The sequence below is a fragment of the Triturus cristatus genome, chromosome 4_1 (genome assembly GCF_964204655.1).
Source record: "Triturus cristatus chromosome 4_1, aTriCri1.1, whole genome shotgun sequence".
In the NCBI taxonomy this organism is placed as follows: domain Eukaryota; kingdom Metazoa; phylum Chordata; class Amphibia; order Caudata; family Salamandridae; genus Triturus; species Triturus cristatus.
In genome coordinates, this window is record NC_140585.1 from 587,516,681 (window position 1) to 587,537,552 (window position 20,872).

General features: G+C 43.0%; 1 protein-coding gene across 2 annotated transcripts in view; it reads left to right on the top strand.

The window, feature by feature from the left end:
• The window catches only part of GRM3 (glutamate metabotropic receptor 3), a 1,313,590-nt gene that overhangs the window by 664,628 nt on the left and 628,090 nt on the right, over positions 1-20,872 (top strand). For both annotated transcript variants that reach the window (XM_085652908.1, XM_085652907.1), the window contains one exon: positions 11,326-11,912. In XM_085652908.1, coding sequence (XP_085509034.1) covers positions 11,451-11,912 — 462 coding nt within the window. In that variant the 5' untranslated portion in view covers positions 11,326-11,450. The remainder of the gene's footprint in view (positions 1-11,325; positions 11,913-20,872) is intronic.

Sequence of the window (20,872 nt, forward strand, 5' to 3'; positions counted from 1 at the left end):
CAATGGAAACCTGGGGCCAGATGTACGACCCTTTTATTTAGCGCCTCGCAATTTGCGACACATTGCAAGTCGCAAATTGCGAGGCGCTAAATGGGCCATGTACATAGCCCAATATGTTTTTGCATAGGCAAACGGGTTCGCAAACCCGTTTGTCCATGCAAAAACAGGTCGTACATCTGGCCCCTAGTACCACACTAGACCACACTCAGCAACCACACCCTCATATGCCACATTCATGCTGACACTAGTTAGAGTCATACCGAGGCAATGAACAGTCTGGAAATCGTTGTTATTGCCTGTCTCTCACATGAATGGATGAGGCAAATCTAGCACTGATTCAATGAGTCAAAATTGGGAAGTTGTTCGCAGGTTCCAAAGACTCTAGGGTGTTTCAATTTGGTTGCTCATTTTGCATGAGTAGCCCTTTCACCGTTGACTGACCAGTCCAAAACACACCCAAAGCTTCGCAATGTGGCAAAAATAGTGTTTTCTTTTCTTTTCTCAACTTTGTGGCTTACTTTCACCTACTGGTGATTCGCCACTGAATCATCGCACTTGTCCATGGAGAGGACACAAAATATTACAGCAACCCAGTCTACATTGGCTGTGTGGAAAAGTGAACATGCGCAAAGGGGTGCAGAACTGGGCCACAGGTGTGAACATAGTTTGAAAGAGTTGATCGCACCTCTCCTTGCATTGATGACATTCCACGGGTGCCAGTTAGCAGAGCTTTGATTTCACAATCGTTTGCCCAGTACATAGGTCCGTGCCCTAACCAGTAATACTGCTGTTTGCTTATCCAATATTTGCTCTATAATCACCCAATCGAATGTCTAAGATTGGCCTCCCAGAACTGCTCCCTTCTATTCATGAGATAAAAGCAATTTAATGGGAGGTCCTTGAATCCAGAAGGCTCATCCCACTAGAATGTTCTTGAGGATGACTCCAGTTCCAAAGAGACCTGAGGATCTACTTCCTCCAATAAGCACATGCAATTGACTCGGTACAAGACTTCGCCTCCATTGCCCAATCCGCATATGCCGGGCTCCTATGTAGCACCAGAGCATTGGTTTGGGTTTGCTAACGCCATAAAAAGCAACAAACAAAATAGAAATAAAATGGCAAGGCAAGGAAACTGGACCCTGCAACGACAGAAACACCATAGATAGCCATACAAGGAACGTTATGTGCTACAGATACTGGGCGTTCATTTCACTTACATTATATTCCCAAAACATTATGGTCAGACAGTGCATAATATAAAACATTATTTTGATATCTGATAGCATATTCACTGCATCTTAGAGCATGTTTATCCTTGCTATTCTTGAGACATTTGTTAATGGCTTACCTTTGCCAAAAATTAGGAGCAAACAGTAATGCTTCATACATGTCCTTGCGCACAGAAAGTTAATATGTGGATTCAATGTGACTTTAGCGACTTGAGAATACGTCAGACAGCATTTGAAAGAACAGCCACCCGTCACACCGGTAGCGCACCGCAATGAGCAACATCTGAAGAAATATAGCCAAGCTAGTCGTACCTCAATCTGAGCGACATCTGTTGGTGACCTGTCGGTCTGCACGACTAGCAGTACCTCCTGCTCATGATATGTGGGCACTTTCGCATCACTAACCTTCGCTAATAAGGACTACGAGTGAACAGTCTAGCCTTTTCCAGATGTGCTCGGCCCAGTAAAAGGGAAGTCTCTGAGTCCAATTCACAAAATAGTTTGTGTTCCTGCCTAGATATCCCTTGTGAGGCCAAAATGGCTTCAATTATGCCTTTTAGGAATTCACAAAAGGATTCATGATATGGTTTAACTACTTTACATTTCTCCACCAGATGTGTGAGGGACACGGCGTGATCTGTCGAATGGATACAGACATGGACACGCAATTGCATTCATGCAAAGTCTTAGAACTCAGTCCATAGTTTCGCATTTTCTTTGGGTATCGGGTGTCCTGGGTTAGCCTTTTTACGCCTGCTGTTGTGCATTTGGTGCACTGATCCACGTGGCAATCAGCCCGACAATGAAGTGCTATTTTATTGTGGGGTCTACAGAACACGGATTAATTTTGACCACCACAGATATGGGGATTAGCAAGATCCTTATAAACAGTTACCTCCACAGAAGAAGCAATCCTCATGCAGTTCCAGGCACCTTATCCACTCTGCAAAGGATTCCTAAGGAGTGGTCCTAAATGGAGAGGATGAAGGATGCTGAAGATGCTCCAAGGATGTTGTGGATGCGAAGCAATCAACGGGAATCTTCCTGCTGGCACTCCTCAGTCCATGAAGATGGTGTGGAGGTCCTGGTTGCAGGGTTAATATCCCAAGAGGTCGTCTCTGGCCTGGCCAAAGTCCAGTCACCACTAGACTACCAGCTGTCGAGTGTCTTGGTCTCAGGCCAATCTTTCCTGGGTTGAAAACTCATCTTCTGAGGTTCCCAGCAGCTCTTCTACAGCACTCCCAGGATCAGCAAACACGAGTACATCTCTGTGCATTGTCCCCTGGTGCTTCACTGTGGCAGTAGTAGTGGCTTGAAGAGTTTGGGCATCCAACTTGCCCCAGTGGGCTGTTTCAGCGGATGTTTCGCTATGCTGCAAACAGGAGGTCAATCGGCTGGCCCTTGGAGTCTCATGGCTTTGTGGGGCGCTGGAGACAGCCTCTCCTTGAGTGGGACATGGCAGACACAGTCCCTCTCTTCACTAGTGATAGAAAATTTTGCCTTCCCTTCCCTCTTTTTGCTGAACTCGTTTAGTTGGCCCTAGGACTCTGAGTACTTTACTACTGCTAATCAGTGTTACAGTGCATGTGCTTCTTTCCTAAACATGTGTGTAATTGATGTATACCTGATTGACATATCTCATTTACTAGTACGTCGCTTTCAAAATGGTATACCATTTGGTAAGTTAAATGCTACTAGTGGGCTGCATCACTGATTGTGCCACCCACAGAAGTAGCCTTTCAAATCTGTCTCAGGCCTGCCACTTCAGTAGCTGTGTGTGCAGTTTACTGCCACTGACTTGGCATTTAAAATTACCTGCCAAGCCTTAAACTCCCCTTTTATTACATATAAGACACCCCTAAGGTAGGCCCTAAGTAATCCTAAGGGAAGGGTATGTAAGTAAAAGATAAGATCTGTACCTTTATGTTTTGCATGTCCTGGTAGTGACAAACAGCCTATTTAATTTTTCACTACTGTGAGACCTAGTCCTCTCTTAGGTTAGCATTAGAAATTCCCTATTATAGTTTTAAGCTATAATTCCTAATCAGAAAGAAGTAACTTTCATGTGTCAGATGTTTGGAAGGGTAATGATGAATCCTACTTACGGGTGAAGTTGAATTTAACTTTACTGTTTTAGAAATGACACTTTTAGAAAGTGAGCATTTCTTTGCACTTACTGCTCTGTGTGCCTGACAGCCTGTCTCTAATACACATCTGGGCTGAGTGACAGCTACGTTTTGTGCATTCCCTTCAGACAGCCCCAACACAGGAAGGATAAGTCTGTCTGAGTACCCATCTACATGCATCTGCATTCTGATGGCCTTGAATTGGAAGCATGGAAGGGAGGGGCTAACACTTCACTTGAATAGGCTATCCTCTCCCCACACAAAGGTCTGATTACTCCCCACAGATAGCCTGGCAGACAGGACTGGGTTGAAAGGGATCTTTGTGCGCTTCAGAGAGTTGCTTTGAAGTTACCCCCTACAACAAAGGAACTTTTGGGTATAAGTACTGGGGCTCTGACCCTATCAAATCAGTACACTACTGGACCTGGGAAGAACTCTGCTGGAGTAAAGAGTGCTGTGCAGTTAGGATTGCCACTTTGCCTTGACTGACTGTCCTGAGGAACTGCTTCTCTGCTTTATTGAGCTGCCCAACTGATCTTTGCCCTCCTGAGAATGAAGACTGGACCATTCTCACTTGAACCCAGAGTGACTCCAAGGGCCTGCTGGCTTGCCTCCTGTTTTATATAGTCTCAGGGACACAAAAGACTTCATGCAATCCGCTGGTGCTGCTGGACTCTGCCATCTGTGAGCCCTACCCTTGCCTGGGGTGCCCCCTCCAGTCCTGGGCCTCTTAAGTGGGTTCTGCAGCTGATTGCTGCAAAAACCGCGGTATCACCCCGACTGCATGAGAAATTCCGCTGCATCGCCCTTCAATGCTAAAGCAGAGGCTGCTCAATTATATTGGATTCACAGCCTGCGCGGCTCGATGACGACGCATTGCATTCACTTCAATGGAGCTCGACGATGGTGCGGGACCTCCTTTGCACATTTTGACAATGACGCAGTAGGCTCTCGGCATCGACAGCCAAGGTATTTCTTCAGCTGGATAATCATAAACAAAAACCTGCTCTAAACCGGGATAAACCTCCACATCCAAAATGAAAACGTGAAAAAATGTGCTCAAATGAATTGAAAGTGTGAAAAAGGTAAAACACGCACCACGAAAGGTATTTGTGTGCCTATCAACCCTGATCCCCTACTCTCAAAGCAAAACACGTTTTTCTTGCTTTTACAACATAAAAACGAGCTAAACAATCACTGGCACAACTATCAATTTTAATCACTGCCGTGTGTTTGCTTACTTTAAAAACAAGACCTACTGTCACACTCCATCAATTCTTTATGGAAAGCCTTTCCATAAAGAACTGATGGAGTGCGACAGTAGGTCTTGTTTTTAAATTGAGCAAACACACGGCAGTGATTCAAATTCAATTGAGCACATTTTTTCACATTTTCATTTTGGATGTGGAGGTTACCAATGATGATAATCAGAGCACACTGATGAGAACCTATCAGTAGCTCCCATGTTGGTGTTTCCGTGAGGTGCCTCCACTTCCCTCACACATTTTTTGTTGGACATGATGTGCGAAAATACTGGGTGTGAGAAACGTACATAACCTATCTTTGTACTGGGGACAGACACATTTGAGAAATCTTTTAAGTAAGGAATAGGAGCACCAATTGTGTACAGCATTTATTAGCTGGTACCTAAGCAGTTGAACCAAGATGTGGTTTTGGGTATGCTCATGACGTTTATCCCGTTTTAGAGCAGGTTTTTATTTATGATTATTGAGTTTGAATGGAGGGCGACCTCTCTGCTCCCCGTGCCAGACTGTCTGGATAAATAATGGGTTATCCACATTCCCTGGTGTCACATATCGACCCTCCAAAGGCCCCTTTAAAGCCTGCCTGCATGAGAGATATGACACCTCCCTGGCCTGCAATTCCTCATTGTTCACCTTCCTGAGAGACTTCCGTATGTCTCTCCAAGAGGGCAGAAAGCTATCTCGTGGGGCAGGCTCCATGTGTGCCCGGGAAGGACAGGAGTTTTAAAGGCAACACAGTGGCAGCTTTGTAAAAGCTGCACACTGCAACAAGTTGCATTTACTCTCATTAACCTTGAGATGTAAAGTCGGGTTTAATGTAACAAGTTGTTTAATACCTTGAAGTGCCAACTTTGGTCGCACTGTTCATGGGTTAGCACAGCTGTGGGGTCAGCGTGTAATCCTGTACTCGCCAATTGGGCGACCATGGTTTTCTACAGTAAAAACAGCCGTTTTGCGTGTTTGCTGTCAGAATATATGAAAAATGAATGTCCTGCCCTTTTTATATGTTTCACCCTGATTTAAGACTTGGTAATCCTTCCAGGGGGATAACTTACATATTTGTATAGAGAAAAGTGGCTTTGCTATTGCTCTCAATGGCAAAGTTGGACTAGCAGTGTATGACTTCTCCATCAGACTGCAGTGGTGTACCGAGGGTCTTATTTTACATGCGCTACCTGTAGGGTGGCCCAACCAGTACTGTAGCCCTGGGGTACCCCTCTAACTTACATGCCCTGGGTACCAGAGTACCATATGATAGGGACTTACAGGTAAGTTAGCCATTCCCAATTTGTTACAGCCAATTCGACATGCAGTTTAGGGTCAGGGCACGGGCACTGAGGACTGGTTAGCACACCTTAGTGCACTCTCAGAGCCGAAAATCTAGCACCATCAGTCCAAAAACTTGAGGGTGACCATACAAAAAGAGGCAATTTCTTACAGATGATCTTTCAAAATATAGCAACCAACTTCCTATAATCAGAAGTATTAGTGTACCACATAACCTCATGCTGAGTGGTCAGTTATAAAAACTGTGAAGAAAGATAATTTGTCTACAAAGGTTCCACTTACAGGGCAGTGTGTTTTACTAAAGCTCTTATGGTTTTTAGAAACACAGATCAGTGCATGAACCATTGCTCATGCTTCCATACTGCACTGTCTAGAATGCATGATCTCACTGGTTTGCTTAACGTGTGCACTGTTTCATTGCCTCATTGGTGTCTCAGTGCACGCACAGAATGGGCTGAGCGCCTTTAAGATCTGACACCATTAGTGACAAGGGTAGGGCAAGTTTTGAAATGCAGATGTGCATTGCAAACTATTGAATTGTTCATTTTGTGAAAGAGATTTAGGAAATTATTGAATTCACAAAAACAAGATCTGTGCGGAATTCTACAGCACCAGCTGGACACTATTAACTAATACAAAGATAATAACATTTCAAACAATTGTCCAAAATAATAAACTGTCAAATTAATATAATTTATCATTTTCAGTTGTTCATATTGTAGTTAAAACTACATCTAATAAGCATTGGCAAAGCCAATAGGTCTCACCTATTAGAGAGCTATTGGTTTTGCCAAGGTATTTTAGCCATGTTTTTCACCATTGTGGATGCTGTTCAGCATGGCTAAAAGTTAGTGGTGTGGTGTGGCGTGGTAAGGTGTGGAGAGGGGTGTGAAGGGGTAGGTTGGGGTAGAGTGGAATGGGGTTAATTAGGGTAGATTGGAGTGGTGTGAAGTGGGGTAGATTGTGGTAGATTGGAGTAAGGTATACTGGAGTGAGGTTGAACGAAGTTCAGTAAATAGGAGTGGGGGAGTTGAGTAGATTAGCATGGTAGATTGGAGTGGGTTCGATTGAATTTGGGTAGATTGGGGTGGTTTGGAGTTCATTTGGATGGGGTGGGGTAGATTGGAATGGAGTAGATAAGAGTAGATTAGGCTGGGGTAGATTGGAGCGGGGTAGATAGGGTAGATCGGGGTAGATTGGAGTAGGTTGGAATGGGATGTATTTGGGTATACTGAAATGGAGTGGAGTAGATGGGGAAAAGTAGAGTGGGGTGGATTGGGGAAGAATGGAGTGGAATGGGGTAGAATGGGGAAGAGTGGGGTGGGGTAGATTGGAGTGCAGTGGGGTAGATTAGAGTGGGATAGATTGGGTGGATTATAGTATAGTAAATCAATAGGTTGTGCCCTGCTTTCACACAAACGACTTGGCACCAGTTAATTCTTCATGCAGCCAGCCTCGAGCCAGGGCATAGAGGCAAGAAACTCCAAGCACTTTAATAGGAATTGTCTAGAAACCTCTGCTTCAAAGAAGGCACCAGGTATAAAAATAGAACCCTCAGACCCACTCTTCATTTCACTTTCTGGACCTGTGGAAGGTCTCCCAGATTACTGCTTTGCCTACTGTGTACTTCTTAGCTGCACCTGGAGGGACTGCTCTACTTTGTAGTTGTAAATCCCTCTCAAGGGGTATGAAGTGGGCATCCTAAAGAGTAGTTTGCCTTGGAAATTTGATAACATCGATACACCTTTATTTTGTGGGCATTCCCATACTTTGTTCAGACCTCCTTCCACTCTGAAAATTGTTGAGGATCCACTTTAGCTAAGAGATGGATCAACTTCCCTTCCACGAGTGGAATGGTTCACCCCTAGATTGTTGAGAGAGTAGGGGAAAGGGCTTCCTCCACTGGGAAAAAATGCTGTGCCGTGGAGAAAAAGAATGCGCAAAGCACATGCATCGCCATTCCCTCTTGTGCAAAATTCTACACTATGCATAATTCTGAGTGGCAGAACAGTAGCCTTTGGGACATGGAACATGATGTTCCCAGTATTATACCTGGAAACATATGCCAGGTGCTGGTTCCAATGATGCAACTTTAAACGTTTCTGAATAAGGAACACTGTAAGAGTATGTTTCAGTGGAAATGTAAAACTTCTCCTGTCCTTTTATCCTGAGTAGGACCCAGCGTAATCAATTGCGCTGAATAACGTCTAAAAATAGTAAAACACACAGAAAACCCCAAATAAACAAAGGTGCCCAAGAAAGGAAAGTTGTGGCTAAACTCTATCACACTCATAAAACATTGAAGGAGAGTGATGGTTAAAAAAATGAATGCATATAATGGTTCAGATTAAGATAAGTATTCCAGTCATCACTTTTTTGTTTTCTCAGAACCTCTGATGCTTACTTTTCTGCTGGTAAGGTGAGGGGGAAGCTCTAAAAAAATGTTGATAAACCATGTGGATATAATGTTTGCGGCAATGGTTAATAGTGTGCAAAAGGTGGGACAAAACAGTAGCACAAAACGGGTCAAAAACTGTTCAGAATTCAAGCTTGAAAAACCTACCCGAATAGGTGATCACTTCAAACTCAGGAGACAAAGTGCTCCCACCACGGACGTCTACGGGAACTGGTGAGAGGGTATTGTGGATGAGCACAAGCGCTACTCAGGGATCCCGTGAATAAGTACCAGATCAAACGTTGGCAGCCTCATGTTGCAGAGATTATGCCAAATCCCGGAACTATGTGTGTGATTACGGGACCTTAATAGGCAGGGCCTGAGTTACCCTGCCACCTTAGTACCCATAAGCCCGGTACCGACAAGCTATAGTGTCTCACATGCCCTCCTATTCCGCTCAAAGGAACAAGTGATTAAACACCCCAGAACACAACACTCCAAACTGTCTCGGGAATCACAGTTGCAAGACACCCCTTTCACTCATGCTCTTGTACTCATCCCCAATAAAATCTGACTGAGACACAAACAAGTTGAAATTATTTATTGTAACTAACGTTCTCTAGTATGCAGTATTCGTGCCACAATCAGTAGAAAACTGCCACACACAAATACGGTCAGCATTGCAAGTAGTCCGTAAATCATAAAATATGCTGTCATAATGAATGACCAGATAGCCTAATCTCCCTCCCCTTGTATAGAAGCAAGATATATTGGAAGATCTCTGGGTGTTATCAGCATACCCTGTACCTCAGTCTATAGATGGTAGATCTAAAATCACAGGTGCTGTCATGCTCTTCTCCCTGGAAAGATCCCTCTCCAAGTGCGTGGCACCTATCCGTGTACCCTCATATGACCATGGTACATGTTCCCAAACAACAGCTGCATCTGCGTCTTTTGTCTAGACTCCAGGGCCTGACCAGAACAGAATAACAGCGGGCATTGTTGCTCGACCTTGTTCAAAATGTTTAGACTAAATCCCATTAACGAGCAAAGTGTAAAAACAACAGTAAGTTCTTATGTGAAAGTTGCAATATGGCATAAGCAAAATAAACTTGTGTAGTAATGCAGCAGACAGTCAGCAACTTGCTGATGCTAACATAGGGAAGACGACAATGCCCATCTGGGCCATGTGACAAAAGTAATTGTGATATGTTGAAAATTGTGGAAAATGAATGAACAGGAAACATTTAAAATGTGTACAAAACAGCCAGCAGTTTACACCTGTGCACTACTAGCTGTTTTACGTTTTTGCGACATTAATATATGTTTGTATGGTTAAATGGCATATTAACAACTCATGATTGGAAAAATTGCACACAGAGGTAAATGGTAGAATATATCAGGCTCTCTATGTCCAAGGCTTCAAAACATAAGAGATCTTAACAGGCCTTATCACAGTGCGACAAGGCCAGTTAAGACATCTTATGTTTTTATCATGTGCTTGTTTGCAGATTCTCTTAACTTGTTTTATTAAAGAATGTGAAGTTTTAGACGCTAGCAGAAGTGTTAGTATCATATCTAGGCTGACATATTTATGCTGTTGTTATTATGGTTTCTGCCATAACAGTATTGGTGCTTACAGTTAAAGCCTACATGTTACTATTGTCTTAATTATATGGGGAAATCATCTACATGTAAATCAACATGAAGCATTTCTAACCATAAGTGTTTTGTTTTGCTGAAACTTTTGTGTCTCCAAGTGCTTCTTTATTTTATAAACGAGAGATAAACTCAGGGATCAGATACTACAAGAATGTAGGTAACTGACCATTAATTGGAGGGGCTTCCTGACAGAACTATCAAGCCAGTGGCCACTACAGTGTGCAGCGACAATCAGCCTCAATGGGGGAGAGTAGGAGGGGGGGGGGGCTCCAGGAGGGGTGCTGAGAAGTAGCCTTTAGCCTGGCATTGCTTATCATTTCTGGGCAAGAGCTGTGATAGAGAATAGCTAGACAGTTATTTTTGCTGGGAGAGAATATGGTGGCAAACCATCTTAAGAAATGTGATTTATAGACTTGCTTTGTTCTGGTCAAATTTATCATAGTGCTTAGAAGTAGTGATAGGGTGCTAGGGTGCTAGGAGCTTGATAACCATGTTAAAAATGTTCCTATTGTTTGCACTGGCCTTGTCATGCATTATTATATGTATTTCTTATTCTGTGCGGTTACTGTTCATATTTAATGCACTAGACTTGGCTTTTAGAAGTAGACATTTTAAAGTTGTATCCCCTGTTTCTTAGTGCTATTTTGAGTGTGTTATTCATTATGGAAAGAGGATTTGGAATTCCACTGTCTCCTTGAACTCATCTTGTGGGACTGATTGCGACCAGAAAACACTTCCTGCGCAGCACAGCTCAGTGGGTTGTGTGCAGGTCGCAGTCAACCTAGTTTTCCAATGTGTATTGGTGCATTGAACTGAGTCATTGCAGAAGGGGGTTGGAAATCCGACGCCTGCAGCTCGCCGGGGCCCTAATGCTGCATAATTACCTAAAACAGGTTCACAACTTGTAAGCAAATGGTAACACAATAGAAACCTACAGAGGCTCAAAGGGTTTTGGAGGAAGCATTGCATCATACAACAGTTGCATGCGCAATGCATCTTGCTCTTTACCTGCCTGTAACATTAAACGTTAATGTTTGTTTTCCAAATTGCTCAGCGATCTCTCTTAAATTAATGCAAATTGTTTTTAAATTATTTATAGTCCTTCGCAACCTCTAGCAATGTATTCGCTGTTAGAAACGGGTAGGCACTGAAATATTAACATTCTGTTGGTTATTGAACTAGTACCGGAGCTGGTGTGTCAGAGGGGTGGCCAAACAACTTTATATGTCTTCTTGTTCTGCTGCTCCTTCACAGTTTCACCAGAGTAACCTGTTTGCTACATTCTCTTTTAATTTTGCTCTGCTGCAATTCTATTTTAATTTTGCTCTGCTGCAATTCTTTTTTTCTCTTCTCGGCAGGGTCTCGATGAAAGTCAAGGTGGGACATCCTTTCCTATTCGTATCGGAAAATAAGCAATAAAATGTTGCAATGGGGAACTGAAGCGCGCTTTTAAAAGTTACGTTTCTCCAAGCTGCCAACAACAATGTTTGCGCGGATCCAGGCGCTGGTCCTAGCTGTGTTTACCAAAGGAGTGTTGCTTTCTTTAAACGACCACAACTTTTTAAGGAAAGAAATTAAGATCGAAGGTGACCTCGTGTTGGGGGGCTTGTTCCCAATCAATGAGAAAGGGAGTGGGACCGAAGAATGCGGAAGAATCAACGAGGAGCGGGGCATTCAGCGCCTGGAGGCCATGCTCTTTGCACTTGACAAAATCAACAGTGACAGCCACCTGCTTCCTGGGATCAAGCTTGGGGTTCATATTTTGGACACGTGCTCCAGGGACACCTATGCCTTGGAGCAATCCCTTGAGTTTGTTAGAGCCTCTTTGACAAAAGTGGATGAAGCAGAGTACATGTGCCCCGATGGATCCTATGCCATCCAGGAAAACAGCCCCCTACTTATTGCCGGTGTCATCGGAGGCTCTTACAGCAGTGTCTCCATCCAGGTAAGAGTGCTAAAGATGGCATCATTCCATGTGAATGGTGTTCAGGGGAACGGTGTGACTTTCATCAACTTGTTGTCCCAGTTTCTTAAACTGATAGACCAAAACGTGTTGCCACATTTCTTCAAAATAATCAATTAACTTGATTTAATTAATGTCGTTCCTACTCTAAGATAGCCCTCAAATAGACCTTTTATTGTGTAAAGCCTTCAATGAGACCATTTATTGTGTAAAGTAAATGTTATTTGTGGTCATAATTCTCCATGACATAACATTGAAAACATTTAAAAATAACTGCATTTGTTTATTAAATAAATGTACATAAGAACGATTTCGATTTGCTTCAATCTATAAAAGGATTACATTAGAATAAATGTTGAATTCAGTGACAAGAGTGTTGCAGTTAGTATTAAGGAATTAGGATAGTCTGGTCCCTTTTTACAAATTCTGAAAATGGAATCCTATGTCTGGAACCGGGGAACAACCTTTACAACGCAACTTTTACAACGCACTACACTTACAACGCATTTTTTACAACGCACAATCCATTACACCGCATGACATTACAACGCATGACACTACAACGCATTTTTAAAAACTACCTTTACAACGCATTCCATTACAACGCATACTACCATTACAACGCATACCATTACAACGCATAATATAGTAATTTTTAGCCCTATACTATCCAACACTTACCCTACTGTTGCACCCCCTGGAGTTAGAATAATAATTTTTACCCCTATACTATCCAACACTTACCCTACTGTTGCACCCCCTGGAGTTAGAATAGTAATTTTTACCCCTATAGTATCCAACACTTTCCCTACTGTTGCACCCCCTGGAGTTAGAATAGTAATTTTTACCCCTATACTATCCAACACTTACCCTACTGTTGCACCCCCTGGAGTTAGAATAGTAATTTTTACCCCTATACTATCCAACACTTACCCTACTGTTGCACCCCCTGGAGTTAGAATAGTAATTTTTACCCCTATACTATCCAACACTTACCCTACTGTTGCACCCCCTGGAGTTAGAATAGTAATTTTTACCCCTATAGTATCCAACACTTTCCCTACTGTTGCACCCCCTGGAGTTAGAATAGTAATTTTTACCCCTATACTATCCAACACTTACCCTACTGTTGCACCCCCTGGAGTTAGAATAGTAATTTTTACCCCTATACTATCCAACACTTACCCTACTGTTGCACCCCCTGGAGTTAGAATAGTAATTTTTACCCCTATACTATCCAACACTTACTCTACTGTTGCACCCCCTGGAGTTAGAATAGTAATTTTTACCCCTATACTATCCAACACTTACCCTACTGTTGCACCCCCTGGAGTTAGAATAGTAATTTTTACCCCTATACTATCCAACACTTACCCTACTGTTGCACCCCCTGGAGTTAGAATAGTAATTTTTAACCCTATACTATCCAACACTTACCCTACTGTTGCACCCCCTGGAGTTAGAATAGTAATTTTTACCCCTATACTATCTAATACTTACCTTAAATGCAATTTAATATTATGCGTTGTAATGGTATGCGTTGTAAAGGTAGTATGCGTTGTAATGGAAATGCGTTGTAAAGGTAGTTTTTAAAAATGCGTTGTAGTGTCCTGCGTTGTAATGTCATGCGTTGTAATGGATTGTGCGTTGTAAAAAATGCGTTGTAAGTGGATGCGTTGTAAAAGTGTGCGTTGTAACGACATACATCCTCTGGAACCATCACAGCCATTACTATGCCAATCGTCAAGGTTAAGTTATAAGTTATAAACGTAATAGGGGTTTAACAAAAAATCATAAATGCATTTCATTCTGTACTCCATGCAACTGTGTGTAGTTCCTACTATTCATTGTGACCTGTCTCAATCAGGCCATTCACAAGTTCCAACATGGCCTCTAGCAGCATGACCATAATACTGCTGTTCAGTTTCTGTAATTCCAAATTTGTGGATCTGGGAGCAGAGGGAAGGGGGGACAAAGTGTTTTGCACACAATTCAGATCACCAGATGATTCCACAATTGCGACTTTGGCTACATCTCTTGCCTGTCAGTCCGCGATATTGCAATGGGGGCAGGAGATTTAAAATTAAGTCCAGCACTAAGGCAAATGTGGTAAACTAGTTCTGAAATGTACTAACGCACGGAGTTTCCCATATGCAATACTAGATCTGCGTGGTTGAAGCGATAAGTGGAGCTTAGCATGAATTCTGTCATTGTAAATGACTTGCCCCAAGGCCTGTTTCCTTCTGAGGGAAATAAAAAAGCGATGCACAGTTGGGGCCATTGTTTCCCAATTTCTATTCGGAGAAGAAGATAAAGAAGGCGGACTTACAAAGGAGAACAGTGTCAGCAATGGCTTTGGAAAGCCGGGCTCTTGCAAGTCTTCCTATCTAAGTCGTCACAACCAGACTGCAGGTTATAATTTTGAATACCGCTATATTTCGATTGGACAGAACCACCCAAATGTACCACAGTGGCACACTTTAGGAAACCCATCGATTATTTCTACCCCAAAGAGTGTCCAGCTATAACTTGCCTGCCCTTCCCATCTATAGCACTGAACCTAACACGGACAGAAACATTGATTTGAATAACACATTCATTTGACATGTGACACTTATTTTCAATAAAGAAAATATATTTTAGGCACACTGTCAATCGGTGTGACATTTGAAATGACAAAAAAAGTACTTCCGCGGAAGGTTCAGTAAAGTAAACCACTTTTACTCACACCTTTTCTACTGAGACACCTTGTGAGTGTTAACATATTCTCAAGATCTTTAATTGACACCACTTCAGCGACAAAGCAGCCGGCCTCAGGGTGGTAGGCGTGCAGCTGTGTATGCCAACATGATCGCTCAGTCAACAATAAATAAAATAAAAAAAATAAAAAAAATATCCTCCAACATGGCTGAGTACCAACCATTCCTTGCCCAATCTGGGGCAATAAGGATCAATAGCACATGTCTGTCACACCTTCTGGAAGACCCTCGAAAGGAGAAGGACTGGCTGAAGCACTTACAGCAGACCCCAGTGCCAGCTGAAGGTCATCATTTTTAATCAACAATGTTTAAACCGGGTATACTTTAAATAATAATACATTATTATTAAAAATAAAAAAAATTGACACCTCTTCATTGACAACTCAAAAGTCTACTTACAGCAGTGTGTGTGTGCTGTTTAGATGGCAGTAATTCCTGACAGCTTCATGTAGACACGGTATTTCTCAGCAGGCATGAGGGAAACTAGCACACTTTACACTGCTGATGCTCATAAAAGATGCGCCACCAATATTTAAGTTCAAATAAGGAAATAAGTAATACGAATTGTTGCCATTGAATCCTATACATACTAATAGGCTTCTCATGTTGCCTTACATCATGCAACACACACATTATATTCGGAATTCTGTTACAAAGAAAAGGCGACCTATATGCTTTCAAAACGTAATGAGTGGTGGTTGCAGATTCTGGGTCTGAAAGTCTCAGCCAGTGTACAATATTGTATGAATTAAAAAAATGCGTGCACATTTACCGAATTTAATATTTCCTCATCCTGCTTTTTCTGTTACAAGCAGTGAACACAATGGAATGTGCAGTGTCTTGTAAATACTGTTGTGCATAGACATTGGAGCCACTGAGCTTTCATATTAAAAAATGGACCTTATTTTAATGGTAATTCCTTAGGCGCAAGATTCTGCGTGCAAGCCGTTTTTGGTGGTCTAACGCCTACCATTAATCGCTGTTGGCTATACACTTCTGGTGAAAAATCAGAGGGAAGTCCTGTCAATGTGAAGCAGCAATAGTGAAATGAGAGCAGCATGCTCACTGAGGAAAGCACCTAGCCTGAGTCACTTACAGCTATAGCCAATTAAATGAGACTTTGCTACAACGTCAGCTTTATTTAGCACTGATCATGGCAGACAGAAAGACGTTTATTGTAAATAGGTGATTATGGCAATACTAATTCAATGCTTTTAATTCTGGTTAGTAGGAAATCTTTTTTCCAAATTCTTCTAAATTAAATCCCGTGGTTTATTTGGAAAATTTAATTTACATTGATACATTGATATCCTTCAAACCAGAGTTCAGAGACATCAGTTTTGGTTGCTTAAAAAGTAAGGCATTTTCAATTAGACATAGTATATTTCAATTTTTTACATAGTGAGTTGGTTCCTTTTTCGCTGGAGGACACCTAATGCAGTTTCTGCACTTCTCACTCCAACAAATAGCTGGTGCTTGATGGGACCCGATACTGAAAGCAACTTTCAATCCGCGGCGCGGGACGCAATCATTGCTGTAGCCGGTTGGGGACTCCAAACCCCACAATCCACCGCTCACGCAGGAGGGAGGAGCAGAGCAGCAGCCTCACTCTCAAAAGCGTGGACCAACACCCGTGGCGTGGGACGCAATCATTGCTGTAGCCGGTTGGGGACTCCAAACCCCACAATCCACCGCTCGCCCAGGAGGGAGGAGCAGAGCAGCAGCCTCGCACTCAAAAGCGCGCACCAACACCCGCAGTGCGGGACGCAATCATTGCTGTAGCCGGTTGGGGACTCCAAACCCCACAATCCACCGCTCACCCAGGAGAGAGGAGCAGAGCAGCACGGGTGCACTCAAAAGCATGCACCAACACTCGCGGCGCGGGATGCGCACGGGCTGCATCCGTCATTGCCAGGAAGAAGTAGGGATGGGCCACCCCCCTATTGGTTCGCCATCCTTGTGTCCAACGGTGCAGGCTCTGGATTTTCGGACTAACGTGTGGATCCAAGGTACTGTGCTTATTATTGAGACCTGTAGTTGGGATTGCTTCCTGGAGCTGCTCTCCTCAAATTTCGTCCATTATAAAAGATACATACTACTGTCGTGTGGGGCAGGTGTTGGGGGTTCTCAGTTTGGTATTCCTTCCTAATGTTATTTGTTGTGATATTCTCACGTATTGTTAAGTAGCAAAATTAACATTGCTTTAGATCATTAGGGCAGATGGGTAAAAGGAAAGATCATGAGAGGGCCTCAGGCCATGACAATGCTAAGAAGAAGAAAAAATTGCTTGGCGCAATTTGTCACGAAACTATGGATCGTATCGATTCGATCCTATTAGAGTGCCACGAGATAGCCGATCCCACACCAAATCCGTCTACCGTTGTAGAAAACTTTGCTAGCCCTGTTACATGTAGAGAGCTCACTGTAGAACCTGGAGCTGGGTCCCCTGGTTTATCCTTGCCCCTTACCACCCAAACTTCAATACATAAATCAAACTCGGTTAAAATAATCCCACGTATGTTTAAATCTGAAAGGAAAGAGAAAGGGTTTGGTTAAGGATAAGGGGAAGGAGCTTGATTCAACCGCAAAGACGTGTCAAGAGGACATATGTGGGCCGCCTTCTGTCCCTTATGTTGTTCAGGTTGATTGCCATAATAGGTTTGATGCTTTAACAACTGATGATGGTGGGGTAAGAGAGCCTAATCCCAGTGAGACCAGAAGTGGCCATTCCAACGAATTCGTTGTATTAAGGACCCTGATTGAGTCACTGAAGGAAGAGGTGGTTGCGCTTAGAAGGGAAGTTGGGATTCTTACACAGAGGAATACTTGTGGGGATGGAAACGAAGCACGCTATGGACCCCTACAAATTTAAGATTAATACCATCCCTAGTTAAAGAAAGTGGCTCGATGCAATACCAGCACGGGCCGGCTGAAACACAGTCTAGAGCCCTTCCGCTAAAAACTTTTCATCAATCTCAAGAACCTGTGGAGACATCTCTTTCTAGCCTCAGGGACCCAAGAGCAGCAAATCATACATACAAGGGAGAACATTTCGGGGTGTCAAGATCTGGGCACCCAGATAGAGGGGAGGTGATCCTGGATGAAGGCTATACATACAGGCCAAGCTATGAAGCTCCTCATGGGACAGGGATAGTAAGGGATGGTGTGTACAGAAGGCTGGAGGGTAAAAGCAGCTCTGATGCAGTCTACCGTACAAATGTTCCAAAACTCCCTAATAGGGGCTACACAGACCCTGATTCTCTAAAAAATAAGGTTATACATTGGTTCAGGTCAGCCCGCCATTGTTACTCAATTATAAGGGATGACATTGCACATGTTGGTAGATTAAATATCCAGCGAGCGGAAAAAGACATCATTTTAGTGAGATTTTTTGACGAAGCCATGGTATCTGGGCCTTTGGCAATTGATTTTCGTACCTTTCCCCCGGTAACACCACTATCCAGATCAGGTACAAACACCCACAAGAAGAAAGAGTGACTATGTGTAGATTTCCGAGGGCAGAACAAAGCACTGGCCGAGACTGGGCTAAAAGTAGTCACTGATAACTGAAACATGAGGGTGGTTTGTTACCTGAACCCAGGCCGGTCCTTCTTTTATCCCCAATCATCCCTCCGCTAGGAAGTAAGCTACCACTTATCACTGAACCTTGTCCCGTGTCTGAAGCTACAACTGAAATGTATGATAACTCTCAGAATATGTGCTCTACTGTAACCGGGCCCTCTCAGATGAAGAACCTTAAGATTCTAGTATGGAATGTGGCTGGAAACTACTATCGGATCCTGAATGGTGCACTTTTATGGACACTTTTAACACAATTCTGATGCAGGAAACTTGGAGTATATCTACCCCCCCCCTATCTACCCCACCCCATAGATCTGGCTTTTCAACCCTTGCCATTGATGCCACTAGGAAAAAATGGGGCTGTGTGGTGGGAGGTCTGGTGGTTTGGGTAAAGAATGCTGTAGGGAACAAAATTAAGCGCCTCCATGTGGACTTCCAGGATATTTAGACTTTTGAGCTGTCCCTACCTAGTGGTTGGAAGGGGAATTATTTTAATGTTTATAACAGGGCGGACTCTGCTCGGGAAGAGACACTGACCCTCTGTACGTTGGACAATGCCTTAACCAAGTACTTGAACAACACCCCAGCGATAGTTGCTGGTGATTTCAATTGTACTTTCGAGCCCTTAGCTGTAGTCGCTCCAGACTTGACAGAAGATTGGAACAGGGATTGGTTTATTCCACCATTAAGTTTACCAAAGGTTAAATGGACGATGAGAGGTGGTCAGCTGTTTGCACTAACACTCCAGCATGACCTTCAAGCAACAAATGGGAGAACCAGATCAGACCCTAACGGCGCATATACCTTTAACACACCTAACCACACAAGTCGAATAGGTTATTGTTTAATCACCTCCAACCTATGGCCTGTATTAGATGACATGATCGTGGTAAACAGACAAGATAGCGATCACAACCCACTTGTACTTTCACTAAGTATGCCGGGTATCGCACAGCCAACCTTAAATGGACATCGTGACCTGGGAGTGCTCTCATCCTCAAATAATCAGCGTTCAGTCAAGTGGGGCTGGATGGAGAAGCATCCAGAGGCGCTGGATCTTGTCAAAAAGAAAACCATAAATCTAATAGATCTGTAAACAAGTGCTAGGGAGGCTCCATGACTGGATGATGGAATTTCACATTTTAAGTGACCTTCAGGCGGGCTTTAGTTCTAAAGTTAGCACCCTAGACCAGGTCTTCCGCTTCATCTGCATTTATTGGAAGGAAGTGGACCTTAAAGAGGGTATATTATACGTGGCATTTGTTGACTTGCGCACAGCTTTTGACTCCGTGCCCCGGGCAAAGCTGTGGAGAGTAATGAGAGAATTGGGCCTCCCGGCAAACCTCTTATATATCCTAATCAGACTACATGCCTCAAACGCAGCCCAGGTCAGGCGGGACCCAAGAAACGAAGTAACAGAAAAATGTCCTGTAAATTGTGGAGTGAGGCAGGGATGTGTGTTGGCGCCCACTCTTAAATCTTTTTATAAATGAGGTTATTGATTTCTTGGACAGGGATGGTTACGATGCCCCAAAAATAAACGATAGAAGAGTGCCCGCTGTGTTATTTGCGAATGATACCCTTTTAATTTCTAAATCTCCCAAGGGCCTTCAATAACTTTTAAATGATTTTATACAGTTTTGTAATGATAGGGGGTTGTTTTTAAACGAGGGATAAACCAAATAAATGATTTTTAACAAAAGTGGGACAAAACACTCCTGTAGATCCATTCAAGCAGGTAGCACCCTACTTGAACAAATTGACGTTTTTGATTACCTAGGAATTCGTGTATCCCCATCAGTAAACTGGGATGCACAAAAGGAGAAGGATAAGTTACACCAAATATTCCAATGTAATCATATTAGCAAAATACACAGAAAAACATTTTCATGACAGATTGCTCCTGCACTTGAAATTTATAATTCTAAGGTATTGGAGGCTTAATGTACGGTATAGAGTTGTGGGGGATAGGGAATATATTGTCTTTAATAGCTGTGGAAAATTGTTTTCTTAGATCTTTGGTTGAACTCCCCGCTAGCACCCCTTTGAAACCTTTGTATATGGATTTGGCACATAAACAACTGAAACACAAGGCAAAGTACCGATTGATAATGTTTTGGTTTAGGCTATGGACTGTAGAAGAGCTGGAGACCTATCGAGAGACTCTGTTAGATCTCCTGAGATTTCCTAAGGCTTCATCAATAAACTGGGTTACCACCCTACGGAAATCTCTGGAAAATTGGATATGGATGCCTACTGGACAAATCCAGAAACCATGAGGCAAATCTCAAGAGAAAAAATGAAAGAAGTGTTTTCGGATTCTGTTTCAAAAGAAGTTCTTTCAGCTCCAGTATCCAGCCTGACTGAAGTCTTTCTCAAATCTAAATGTTCTCCGTTCTTTGAGTCAACCATTGATGAAACTGGTCCACCGATGGCACTGAAACACTCCTTACCAAATTGTTTTGTTCAAAATGGTCTAGCAACAACGATTTGGTTGATTTGTGTCCCACTTGCCAAGTTAGTCCTGAATCCATAGTCCATTTACTCTTTTTTTGCCCGACCTATCAGTGGCTGCGGAAAAAAATAATTTTTCCGTTATGC